General features: G+C 46.5%; 1 protein-coding gene across 1 annotated transcript in view; it reads left to right on the forward strand.

Moving 5' to 3' along the window:
• Positions 1 to 13,976, forward strand: part of LOC308120097 (uncharacterized protein) — a gene marked incomplete at both ends in the record, with an annotated part of 50,196 nt that overhangs the window by 2,323 nt on the left and 33,897 nt on the right. Inside the window, 8 exons of the mRNA XM_080480503.1 lie at positions 136 to 253; positions 779 to 1,334; positions 2,317 to 2,784; positions 8,610 to 8,804; positions 9,652 to 9,732; positions 11,175 to 11,287; positions 11,769 to 11,827; positions 13,381 to 13,470. Of these exons, the coding sequence (XP_080336629.1) occupies positions 136 to 253; positions 779 to 1,334; positions 2,317 to 2,784; positions 8,610 to 8,804; positions 9,652 to 9,732; positions 11,175 to 11,287; positions 11,769 to 11,827; positions 13,381 to 13,470 (1,680 nt within the window). The remainder of the gene's footprint in view (positions 1 to 135; positions 254 to 778; positions 1,335 to 2,316; positions 2,785 to 8,609; positions 8,805 to 9,651; positions 9,733 to 11,174; positions 11,288 to 11,768; positions 11,828 to 13,380; positions 13,471 to 13,976) is intronic.

The raw sequence follows: 13,976 nt of genomic DNA on the forward strand, positions 1-13,976 counted from the left end.
TAGTTTGAAGTTTTGAAACTTTCTGCCGTCGTGCCCATATCCCAGATCAGCAGCAGTGATGCTCATTTTCCAAACTGGGACTCGTCCTTCAGCTCCGCACTGCAGCTTGAGTTTGTCTCGGTGTGTCTCTTGCAGACGGACAGTGGGAGTGCGGCCCCTGTGCCTTCGCTGCACTGTCAAAGGATCGCTCGTGCTAAGTGGGAGTTCTTGTTCGGGAGCCCTGCTGATGAGGCAGCGAGTCGCGGGGAGAAAAGTGAGAGTCGATCCGTCTCAGTCACACTGCTTCATATCAGCTTTCAGGCTTCATCAAAGACGAGATTTTAAATATTCTTTAGGAAAGTTCACAGTAACAATGCCACAAACAGACACGGACAGAGTCCTTTCTTATGGGATATGGAAATGCAAACTTGTCATCAATTATAACATTTCTCAAATACATTGTGCTAAGAGAGCTTCTTCCTCTAAGATCCAAATTATAGAGCATCTTCCTTCTCTAATATCCAGATAATAGAGCATCATCCTTTTCTAACATCCAGATAATAGAGCATCTTCCTTCTCTAACATCCAGATTATAGAGCATCTTCCTCCTACTAACAGCTCAGCTGATGTGTCACATCAACACTACAATAAAACAGTGTGAAACACTGAGGGAGGAAGATAAATGTAATGGAAAGTTACATTTCATTGGTAGTAGCAGGTGGGTAAACTACAACTTTTTGAAAAAGTCACTAGTACCTGTAATCGTTTGTCCTATTGCTTCCATTTGTCCCTTGTTTAGATCCTCTGGAGGGCTCCACTGCACCACCCAGTGGTAACTCCAGCGAGTCCCCCACCCCGACGCCCCCGTCCTCCCTCCCACTGCTCTCAGCCAATCACGAGGTGCAGCATGTGGAGGTGGAGCTGGTGACCCCTCCCCCGGCCGTTATCGGGACATCCCCTAAAACCGGCATCATCCGCCGCACGCTGAAGTACTCGGAGACGGACCTGGACGCCGTCCCGCTGCGATGCTACCGAGAGACGGACATCGACGAGCTGCTGGCGGCCGAGCAGGACGACGCCGACTCCGCCTTCGGCAGCAACCGCAGCGTGCAGGGCAACTCCGGCACCGGCAGCAGTCCTCTGGGGGGGCCGGCCTACGGGAGGACCAGGGGGGAGGAAGAAGGGGAGGAAGAAGGGGAGGACGGGGGTGGAGGGAAGGAAGATGAAGAGGAGGAGGAGGAGGAAGAGGAGGAAGAAATGGTGAGCTGGGCGAGTGTGAGGATGCAGGGAGACAGCAGGAAGCAGCAGCACGCCGCTCAGGAGGAGCCTGAGGTGTTCGGACACCTGCTGAAGAGGTACACAAACAAACAAACAAAAGAACAAAGGCTATGCAAAAAAGTAAACAAACAACAAGTAAGCACAACAAACCTAAAGCAAGTTAGCTTGAAATGAAAGATATGATAGGAAAACATTATAAACAAATAAGTAAACAAACATCCACACTTGCAGGCAAACAAACACATCAAAGCAAGTTCAAGCACAAACAAAATACAAAGTTTAACACATCACAATGGAACAACAAAAGTGAAGATGCATAATGTCCTCACAAACAAAACTACAACCAGGAAAATAAATCAATTATACACATTTACACAGCTAAACAAGCAAACTCAAAATTTGGGCACATGACACTCAAACAAGTAACACGGAAATACATCAAACACAAAACGAACAGTTAAAAATAGTTAATACAGAAGCCTTTCAATATGCATTTGCTTTAGTTTATAAGCAGCTTTTGGGATCCAAAGACAATTTGCAGAATATAGTTGGAGGCTTTCAGTGAGAAAAGTATAAATATTTACCTGGAACGTGCCGTTGCACGTCACTGATCAGCCATAACATTATGGCCAGTGGTCTCGTAAAGAAAAGGTACAACACATCACACAAAAACAAAATAGAAAACATAAACATGCATAAGAAACACATTAAAATAATATGAAAATGTTTCAGACATTAAAAAACACAAATAAAAATCTTTCAAACTAGTAAACAAAGATTCAAAGACATTAGTAAACACAAATAACAATACATGCAATTAACAAAACACTAAACATGCAAGTTAATATTAAAACGAGAGCATATCAAATAGAAGCAAGTCAACAAATGAGAAAACACAAATGTTCAAACTAGGATGCAGCCGATGGCAATTTTTATTTGCGTTTGTATTTTCCAAGTTGTTGATAAACAGGTTTGGTTGATTAATTCAGTCTCAACAGTTTTTACAGCGTCTGGTTTAAAGTGTTTGGAGTCTGACCTCCAGGGTGTTTCTCTGTTCAGACCGACTGAGACGTTCTTCGATAACCACAACCCGGCGCTGAAGTCGCCGCTGCTGGTGTCCGGCCCACGCCTCGCCGCCGAGGACACGTTCAGCCGCCACTTCGAGAGCATCATGGAGTCTCACCGCGCCAAGGGGACGTCCTACAACAGCCTGGACAGCGAGGAGCTGCTGACCTCCAGCACACAGACCGTGCTGACCTTTGACCTCCCCACGCTCACCCCCGCCATCCACGGGCCGGTCTGCCAGAGCGCCCGGCAGATCGTGCAGCTCAGCTTTGCCCCGCTGGCTCACGACGAGAGGCCCAGTTTCTCCGACTCCATCTTCACCGTCACCGGGGACTCGGACGCCACCCGGGCGCCGTCCAGCGAACGGCTGAGCAGCGGCTCGGACGACACGCCGCCGCGAGGACGACATTACACACAGCTGGGCAGCAGCTGGTACAGCAACCCCTCCTTCTCTCTACCCAGGTGAGCCGACTGACGGCAGGTTTCCAGGGAGCTTCCAACGTGTAGCATAAAGAGTAATACAGCTGATGACCTGTGGGGGCAGTGTTTCATACCTCTGAAAATCCTGTACATTTGATAGAAAACACAAATCTATGACATTCAGTGAAACAAAGTAACCAGAAATCCACAACACTCAGGGGTCATCAAGGACAGACACATGGAGGGAGGAGCAACACGACACCTGAAGGAAAACCTTCTTTCATTACAATTTTAGTCAATTTGTCTGAAAATAATACTTTTCAGGGCCAAAAACAAAATGATTTTTTTGAGCGATGAAACAGAAGTCATGATGTGAGGGGTTGTGCTCAGGGTCGGGGTGCAGGCGGCGTTGAGACGTAAAACACTAGACCAAGAGGTGAGTGTGACCCTGCAGAGCTGCAGAAAAATCTGCTTCTGCCTCAAAGGACTTTTTACAACCTGCTGCAGCGTCAAGGTGCTTCGAATCTGCTGAGTGGTATCAACGGGCAGCTTTTCTCTCTGAGCCGCAGTCCAATTCAAACTCAACTTTATTTATAGCTGGGCAGCAGCAACGTAGACAACATAGTCTACGTTGATCTAAAGCATAACCACAAACAATAAGCCACCAAACAATGACCACAGAACAAAAACCTGAAGCTCATGGAACTATGAAAAGATAAAACTGGGAAAACTACGTATGAAAACCTAAAGGAGGACAATACAGAACTCAACACCAGGGCCATCAGTTGGAGGTCATTGATTAGGACTATGCTTCTATTGTACATATACAGAAATAAAACTGTTCAAATTTAACCAGTCAGTTGCAGTTTTGCTCTATTATAGTTCGATTCACAGCAATCCTCACGTCGACCTGCTTGCAATGAATAAATAGTTCACAAGCAGCTACAAACTCCAGTTTCTGCTGGTAGTTCAGCATTAATGCAGCTTTGATCGGCTCCTCTCAGAGGTCACGACCTCTCAGAGGTCACGACCTCTCAGAGGTCACATCCTCATTAATGGACTGTTGTCGGACTCCAGATGAATCTCCATCTGTGTCGCTGCAGTGCCTTTAGAATGCTTCAAGTGAAGGTCGCTGGGAGGTGTGTGTGTGTGTGTGTGTGTGTGTGTGTGTGTGTGTGTGTGTGTGTGTGTGTGTGTGTGTGTGTGTCTAAATCCATCTGTGCATAATTTATTTTTGCATGTACGTGTTTATGCATGCATGTGTACCTGCACTGTCTGTGTATTTGTGCAGGTGCATTCTGTGTGTGCGTGTGTGTGTGTGTGCTGTAGGTATGTTGTGCAGAAGCAGATGGCTGCTGCTGCAGCAGGAGAATCACCTTGACAGTTGGAGTCCCGGAGACACTTTTTGTCTCAGACTCTAATCTGCATTTCATTATTGTTGCTCTCCTTCGTCTCGATGCTTCCCTCCACTTCTCTGTCGAAGCTGCATCGCAGCTCATGTCTGTGGCTCCTGTCAGTCACTGTCATGGAGGGAAAGCGCTGATGCGGATGTATGTGTCAGTGACTTTGTGAACGTCACCTTAACTTAATGTGACGGCACTGCAGAGGGAGAGCGGCTGTAGGGTGCTGCTTCGGCCACTAGATGGCAGGAGAGGATCGAGATCCCCAGTGCAGAGCTCCAGGTGTGTGTGTGTGTGTGTGTGTGTGTGTGTGTGTGTGTGTGTGTGTGTGTGTGTGTGTGTGTGTGTGTGTGTGTGTGTGTGTGTGTGTGTGTGTGTGTGTGTGTGTGTGAACACATTGGTGTGTGGAGTTTTAGCTGAATCATGCAGATATGTCACAAACAAACATGCAGAAACATGAAGTCACCTTGTTGTGAATGGAAACAGTTAAAAAAAAAAGAAAAACTCAGCTGGTTGCTCTGCGTTGATCTCATGGAGCTGTGCTGAAGCTGTCGGCTCCACAAGAGCCGGAGCTGCAGAAAAACCTCCTCAGGGCTCGTCCATACTTTGATAAAAGTTGGAATTTCGCTCTCCCCCCTTCCAGCCCCCTCCTCTCCATCCTCCCCCTCCTCTTCCTCTCCCTTTTCAGACCCTCTGAACAGCAGACAGTGGCTCATTGTGCCGAGCCGCTCAGCAGAATGAGAGGCGGCTCATTTATGCCTGGATGCCGTTAAACCAGAGTCTGACACTGGGACTTCTCTCAGGACCTTCAGCATTGTGTCGGCTGTGCGCTGACAGGTGGCAGAGCCCCGGACTCCAGCGCACGGCTTAGTCTGGTCATTACAAACCGTCCTGCAGGCCCGACCCAGGCTGGAGTAAACAGACTCCACAGTCTCCCGCCTCCAGGCAGCTAACAGGGACCGATCAGCATAAACCCGACACCTCGTATCACCAGAAAACAAGGTGGATGACAATTCAACAACACGCAGAACAATGAACGCTCTGGAGAGTGTGTGTAATCAGAGAGGCATAGAGAGAGAGAGAGAGAGAGAGAGAGAGGGACAGAGAGGGACAGAGAGAGAGAGAGGAATGAATGGAGGCAGACGGGGGAGGGGAGGGAGGCTGGTTTTTAGGAAAGACACGAGCCAAGTCTCATGCCAAAGCTTCCAATCCAAGGTCAGCAGGGGACGGTGAGAGTTTACACAGTGGAACAGGGAGGGAAAAAGAGAGGGAGGAGTGAAAAGAGGAGGGAGAAACGACAGCAAACAGACTGAAAAGATAGAGAGGAGAGGCTCTGCGGGACAAACGGCTCTTCTACTTTTCGGGTGGAGGACAGAAGGGGGAGGAAAGAGACTCCTAAGATCAGATGACGGTAAACACTGAGCGAGAAGAGAAAGTGGAGGGAAAAGAGTGAAGCGGGGTCCATGAAGCCTCAGACGGCGAGCAGAGCCGAGCAGCGGTCGGTGGAGGTGGGCGCCATGCGTTCAAGTTACAAGGCCAGAGGGAGGAGGGGAGGGGGGAGCCGGGGGGGCGGGCCGCGGGGGGGCGGTGGTCAGGTGATGAGCACGTCGTCGGTTCTCTGCTGTCAGGTCTCGCCTGCAGCTCAGGATGACAGGTGTCTGACTAACAGGAGGCCTTACCACAGGTACGTCCTCCAGAACCCGTCTCACCTGTCTCTCACCTGTCTGTCTCACCTGTTGTTCTCCCTTGTCGACCTTACTTGTCTGTCTCTCCTGTCTCTCTCACCTGTCTCTCACCTGCCACCCTCACCTGTCTGTCTCCCCTGTCTTTCTCACTTGTCTGCCTCACCTGTGGATATCACCTGTCTGTCCCCCTTGTCTGTCTAACTTGTCTCCCCCACCTGTGGATATCACCTGTCTGTCTCACCTGTCACCCTCACCTGTTGAACTGACCTGTCTGTCTCACCCATTGCTCTCACCTGTCTGTCTCACCTGTCTGTCTAACTTGTCTCCCCCACCTGTGGATATCACCTGTCTGTCTCACCTGTCTGTCTCACCTGTCTGTCTAACTTGTCTCCCCCACCTGTGGATATCACCTGTCTGTCTCACCTGTCTGACTCACCTGTCACCCTCACCTGTTGAACTGACCTGTCTGTCTCACCCATTGCTCTCACCTGTCTGTCTCACCTGTCTCTCACCTGTTGCTCTCACCTGTCAGTGAATGTAAACATAAGGTTTGAGGATCAGCTCCTACTTCCTGCGTGTGCTCAGTCGTTTGTCACATTCATACATTCAGACGTTAACGGTGACGGTTGCCATACAAATTCTCTTTGGAGGTTTGCCCAAGGACACACAAACAGAAGAGGAAGCTGGAAATCGAACCGTGAATGTTTGGATTGTGAGTCTCAGATCGTTCAGCAATCCTCTGATTCCACCGTGAAGTGAGACGACTCTGTGCAGAACTGGGTTTGTTTTGTACTTGTGGGGTTTCGTCCTTGAAGTTTTACTCAAACAAAAACAGTTTTTTTAGGGGTTTTTTTCCTGGAGTCTCCCTCAGTGACTCCGTCGCCTCCGTCTTTCCACCTAGTCAAGCCCTGGAAGCACCGCGGGCTTCACACTGACCACCAGGCAGACTGACAAGTTTACAAAAGACTGATGCTTTAGTTTATAAGCAGCTTTTGGGATCCAAAGACAATTTGCAGAATATAGTTGGAGGCTTTCAGTCAGAAAAGTATAAATATTTATCTGGGACGCGCCGTTGCACGTCACTGATCAGCCATAACATTATGGCCAGTGGCAGGTGCAGTGAATAACAGTGATTATCTTCAGGGCACCGATTCACCATAGACCCGTTATTTAGTGGGACAGCAGGTCAACAGCTTGTTGATAATAGAAGCAGAGAAATGGACCGTGTGTGTGTGTGTGTGTGTGTGTGTGCGTCCTGTGCTGGATGTGACCTGTTCTCTCCAGATTATCAGGTGAGTGTGTGATCTGTAACTCCTTGAGGTGTGAAGCCACAGCTGACCTTTGACCTCACTTGTGTTGTTGATGTCTTTGCTCTGCTGTGATGCTCTGGACTCAGTCTGCTGCAGAGTGAAGCTCTGGGAGCTTGTTTTGTTTCATTGTTTTGAAATCCAGTCGAGCGCTGGCCTCGTTCACAAAGTCCTTCTCACTTGTTGGATTCCGACTCGGAGCCTCGTTGTGTTTCTGTCGTGACCAGAATGTTGTGACCATGGCGTTCCGATGACAGCAAGTCTGCAGCAAAAGTCTCCAGCGAGGAGAGTCTTCAGTGAATGAACCTGGAAACTTCCCTCCTCTCCTCTGTTCTCTCCCCCGTCCATCCTTCCTCTCCTCTATTCTCTCCTCCTTTCCTTCCTCTCCTCCCTCCTCTCCTCTGTTCTCTCCCCATCCATCCTTCCTCCTTCCTCTCCTCTACTCTCTCCTCCTGTCCATCCTCTCCTCCTTCATCCTCTGTTCGCTCCTCCTTCCTCTCCTCTGTTCTCTCCTGTCCATCCTCTCCTCCTTCAGCCTCTATTTGGTCCCTCTGTCCATCCTCTCCCCCTTCCTCTCCTCTATTCTATCATCCTTTCCTTCCTCTCCTCCATCCTTTCCTCTATTCTCTCCCTGTCCATCCTCTCCTCCTCCTCTCCTCTATTCTCTGCTCCTTTCATTCTCTCATCCTTTCTTTCCTCCTTCCTCTCCTTTCCTTTCTGTCCTCTTCCCTCTCCTTCCTCTCCTCCTCTCCTCCTCACCTTTCTCACTTCCTTCCTCTCCTCCTTCCCTCTCTTTCCTCTCTTCCTTCCTCTCTTTCCTCTCTTCCTTCCTCTCCTCCTCTCTCGTTCAGAAGTTGAAGATGTGACTTAAAATGCTTCAATTTAAATCTCACAATGATTGAGATTTAAAAGGTTTTGCTCTGAACTGGATCAAGTTTAATGATGATGAAAAGGAGAAGTTATTAAACTGTATAAAAATCTCCCACTACATTAATGGAAACACATTTTTAATATCGATAGCCATTCAGTGAGAGTACACAACAAAAACCCACCAGCATTCATAGATATAAACAGAGTCGATGTATTCAGGTTCAGTTAAACACACTAAACTTACACCAACATGTCCAGCATGGTAAATATATTCGATCAATATATATACAGGTAAATAATATACAATAACACCAATATATCACCAATATGTTGACATGATATATAGTAAATTAACACATGAATATAAACGACCTGCTGAGCTCATGTCTCCCAGCTCCACTGTTATAATGTCTGAAGCGTTTCAGCAGCGGAGCTCCTGACCTGCTGACTTCCAGACCTGATGACCTGCTGACCTCCAGACCTGATGACCTGCTGACCTCTAGACCAGCTGACCCGATGACCTTTTGACTTCCAGACCTGATGACCTCCAGACCTGATGACCTCCAGACCTCCAGACCTGCTGACCTCTGGTTCTCGTCTCTCAGCAGGGACAAGGCTCGTCTGGCCACCGACTCCGAGCTGGACCAGGACCTCAGCGACCGCCTGGGTCTGGGCAGCAGCGACACCCTCACTAACGGCAGCCACCGCGCCGACGTGGCGGCCGCCAAGCGCCTGGCCAAGCGCCTCTTCAACCTGGACGGGTTCAGGAAGTCCGACGTGGCTCGACACCTCAGCAAGAAGTGAGTTCTGACGCCGATGAGCTTTACCTTCTTCCTCCGGCAGGAGTCACTCGGTTCCACGTCCTGTCGCGTCAGGAAGCTCCGTTACCTTCGTCTTACTTTCAGGTTCGGCGTGCTGCAGAGCCGCTGTCGCTCAGTGTTCTTGTTAGGACCACCGTTAGCATTAACACTCGCAAATAGTCTGAATCCTTCTTGAAGATAAAGATAGTCACGATATGAAAAGATTACATGAACAACAAACAAGCACTATCAAACTGTCACAGTCTCTGCTTGATACAATCTAATGCTAATGACGCATTCCTTCGTCAAGAAACATCAGTTTAGTAAAATAGTAACCGAGCTGCTCTTTAGCAGCTTTAGGTCATGCTAATGCTGATGCTAAAGCTAACAGAGGACGAGAACCGAGAGGAAGCAGTTCTGACGCTATAAAACGGTTTCATTCTCAAGAAAAGTAATATAACCACTGTAACTGAGTTAGAGATTTTTATACGTGAGACAGTTTCATGTTAATTAACAAAGGAAGCGTCACGCCTCCACATTAAGAGTCATTTGCTGGTGTTTTATAAGATGTTTAGCTTCTGGATGTTGATCTTTAAGAGCTGGATTACATTTAGTCCGTGTTACTTTCCTTCCTTGTTGTTCATCAGCCTCCGTCAGCCTCCATCAGCTGGTTGCCGCTGTCAGCCTCCGTCAGCTGATGAGAAAGAATCTGGGATGAAAGTTTCCTCGCTTCCTGACAGATGCACCCTGGGAAATCTCCCCCTTTTCTTCTTCTTTTTCCTGCGGCTGACAGCAGAAAGCGTCAGTCACTCCTCTCACGTTGTTTCATGTTGTTGTTTGTCTGCAGTAACGACTTCAGCCGCATGGTTGCAGAGGAGTACCTCAGCTTCTTTAACTTCTCCGGCCTCGCTCTCGATCAAGCCCTCCGGTGAGGAAAACACACTTTTACTACTTTCACTTCTGTATCCGAAAATATGCCTTGTGATTTTAGAGAATGACTGTGCTTCCACCACAGAGAGGCTTCTCGCTCTCTTTTTTTTTTTTTTTTTGTGGCTGTTTTGAGGCCTTCCCTATGACTTTCATGGGTTTAAATGGATTTTAAATATTTGTGAACAGCGCCCTCTTGAGACCATTCTGTTTATTACAAAAAGAAATCTATTTTATTTTAACTCATTTTCCAGACATGTTCAAACTCCAGATGCTTCACCATCGTTACAAAATATTGATTCTGTTACTAATGTTAAGCTGCAGCAGACGTGTGTTTTATTGAATGGATGATTAATAGGTGTCTGCAAGAAATATTAAAACCGCAGTAAAAGCACAAATACTTCTGAATACAAATGTTCCCTGGAACATTAAAGCAGTTGAGTGCAGTTTGAGTCAATGATACGGAAAAGAAAAGGTGAATACAAGAGAAAGACATGCGGAAAATATTCACAAATGTAATTAAGAGGGATTGTTAAAGCTGGAATGAAGAAAATACAATTTAAAAAAGTTTAAAATGACCATTAGCCAACATCAAATAATAAGATCACAAACAATATGCAAATGATAAAAAAAATGGATAAAACTATAGTTAAATATATAATATATATAAATATATAAAAATAGACAAAACAGCTGCAATTACTGAAGAATTACATGACTATTACAATAAAACAAACACAAAGCTTGAAAATGTCTTTATTTATTTATTAATTTATTTAATAAAAAAACAAACTTAGTTAATTCACTTTAAGACAATGTTGAGTGTTTCCGGTGTGTTTGGTGAACACACTGTCAACAGATATCCTTTATCCTGATTCAGTTTAACAATTTAACAGCAGGTTTACAGAGCTCTGCTTTACATTGTTTAACTCTTCAATCTATTTGAAATGTTCCGTCTGCTGGTGAACCCTTTCATTTCTATCCTTTACCTTCTGTTTCTTCATTTTATTTTTCCAGGTTAAGAGAGGAGAAAAGTCTCTTTAAACTAACTTGTACTCGGCTGATTACTGCAGTAAACGACAAAATAAACACATAGATTTATTAAACGAGTAGCTATAGCTTCAATGTTTTCACGTGTTGGATGTCCGGCTCAGATGAAAAGTATTTTTTTTTGTCCATTTCTGCTTTAATCACTGTGGAGGGAAGATGTTTTTTTTTTGTTTTTTTTTAATATTCCCCCTGTGGTGAAATAATAAAGCACAAGCAGAGATGTACAGACCAAAGGGTGGAGTACTCATACATTCATTCATACACTGAAGTGTAAGTAACAACTGGAGCTGAATCCAAAACTTTGGTCATAAATAAATGCACTTTAATCTTCTTTTCTGACTCTGGTTGATTAAAGTGTGAATCTGTAACCGGTTCGCGGCGTCTGTGCTGCAGGACGTTCCTCCGGCAGTTCGCTCTGATGGGGGAGACGCAGGAGAGGGAACGAGTGCTGTCGCACTTCTCCAGACGTTACCTGGACTGCAACCCCAAAGTCATCCCGTCTGAGGGTGAGACGGCGGCAGCAGCTGAAGTCTGCAGCTCCAATACACGCGCACACACTATGCCTGCACTCGTTTCTGTTCATAACATGATGACATTCTCATAATCTGTTGGATTCTTTTAGATCATCTCTGCAGATTAGTTTCGAAACTGCTGCTACTGGAGCCAAACTGCAAACTATGACTGTAAAATGTCTGTGTGCAATGACAGTTAAAATCCACCTCATCTTATTTTAACACAGTCAGTCACAGGGGGGCGCTAAGGAGTATCAGGGGGCTCACACCAGCAGGAGCAGTTAGAATCTGCTGTCAGGGAGAGTCTTTCTCCCAGCAGGGAAGAAATCAGGACTAAAATGATTCATTTCAGTGTAAAGCTATGAGTTATTTCAATAAAATACATTTTGTGGCTGAATTTGTTTCACTTGTATAGGAGAGAAAAGAAAATCATTAAATTGAAAGTTAGGGTTAAAGATGATGTTTTGTTCTGTAGATGCCGTTCACACGCTCACCTGCGCCCTCATGCTGCTGAACACGGATCTGCACGGTCAGGTGAGTGAACCCGAATCTTTCATATCTCAAATATCAAAACAACATATGTAACAACATATATTCTACACTCATGATTCATAGTTTTAATGGTGATAGTTACGACCTCCAGTACAATAAATATGGAAAACTTTAATCGGAGTAAATAAAATTATTTTTTTATAAGTTTGAATGAAATTAAAGATCATCAAAATCAAAGTGAGTTTTTGGAGCGTCATAGATAGAATGAAGGGATTATAAAGTCGTACGTGAAGAAGAGTTGAGGAGCAGCGGAGCTGCTGGCTCTCTACACCCTCCTCCTGTTAGCCACACCTCTAGTTTTTACACATTCCCACCACAGTGACGATTCTGAAAGCCGACTCTTCTGGGGCCTCGTCTGATGAACTGTGGAGGATTTAAGACTCTGATCAGTATCCGATTGTCTCTGCAGCTCCGCCGGCTGAGCTGCTCCACACCGTTAATCCTCCTGCTTCTAGAGAGTCGCAGCTTTTCTTTTGAATCGCTCAGCTCAGAGGACGGAGGATTAATTAAAGAGACGAAGGTGACGGGCTGGAGTCAGTTGGTAGATCAACTGAGGATCAGCTGGAGGATCAGTTGGTAGATCAGCTGGTAGATCACACGGGAGACCACCTACAGGATCAGCTGGACGATCAGTTGGTAGATCAACTGAGGATCAGCTGGAAGATCAGTTGGTGGATCAGCTGGAGGATCACTTGGTAGATCAACTGAGGATCAGCTGGAGGATCAACTGGTGGATCAGCTGGAGGATCAGTTGGTAGGTCAACTGAGGATCAGCTGGAGGATCAGTTGGTAGATCAACTGAAGATCGGTTGGACTGCTTGGTAGATCACCTGGAAGATCAATTAAGGATCAGTTGGAAGATCAGCTGGATTGACTGGAGGATCAGCTGGAGGATCACCTGAGGATCAGTTGGTAGATCACCCGGAAGATCATCTGGAGGATCAGCTGAGGATCACTTGAAGGATCAGCTGGAGGATCAGTTCATAGATGACCCGGAAGGTCGGCTGGGGGATCAGCTGAGGATCAACTTAGGATCAGTTGAAGGATAAGCTGGAGAATCAGTTGATAGATCACCCAGAAGGTCAGCTTGAGAAGTAGTTGGAGGACTAGTTGGTAGATCCACTGGAGGATCAACTGAGGATAAGATGGATGATCAACTGAGGATCAGCTGGAAGATCAGCTGTGGATGAGGAGGGAGGATCCATATTAAGACAGGGAAATATGTGTGATTCCTCAAGAGTTTTACAGCCACTTTGCAACATATTTCATTGAATAATTGTCATGTGACCATGTGACTTCATACTTTCAAGTTTGAAAATGTTAAATTTACGCATTTTCAGGTGTGGTTTAACTGTTAATTACACTTTTCTGCAAACAATAGGAGTGAATGAAAAATATTGCGAAAATAAAAGACAAAACATCTTTTAAACTGAAGGACGGAGTGAATAGCTGCAGTTCACATCAAACAGATAAATGAGTGCAATGATCAGTTTTTTGTTTTTGTTTGAAATAATGTGAAATGTTTTTCACTGCAGAACATCGGAAAGAGGATGTCGTGCTCGCAGTTCATCGGTAACCTGGAGGGACTGAACGAGGGCCAGGATTTTCCTAAAGATCAGCTCAAAGTATGACACACACACACACACACACACACACACACACACACACACACACACACACACACACACACACACACACACACACACACACACACACACACACACGCACATGCACACATGCACAGAGAACACACCTGCACAAATACACAAACAGTGCAGGTACACAGGCATGCATCAAACCACTTCCTGGTCCTCCTGGTTCCACCACTTCCTGGTTCTCTAGTCCACCTGGTCCCACCACTTTGTGGTCCTGTAGTCCGCCTGGTTTTCCTAGTCCCACCACTTCCTGGTCCTCCTGGTCCCCCCACTTCCTGGACATCTCCCACTGCAGCCGGGCTGGAGACTGATTGTTGTGACCTGGAGACGAGTGTTGGGCCTACTATCAGAACCAGAACCATCCGGGTCAGGGCCGGGGCCTCTGGCCTGGCGACGTGCTGAGAGAACCGGGTCGGTGCAGGTTCTCTACTGCAGCTAATGTTGATGTTTTTCTGCTCAGAGTCGGTCGGCACGCC

The sequence above is a fragment of the Lipophrys pholis genome (assembly GCF_963383615.2).
Source record: "Lipophrys pholis genome assembly, chromosome: 1".
NCBI lineage: Eukaryota > Metazoa > Chordata > Actinopteri > Blenniiformes > Blenniidae > Lipophrys > Lipophrys pholis.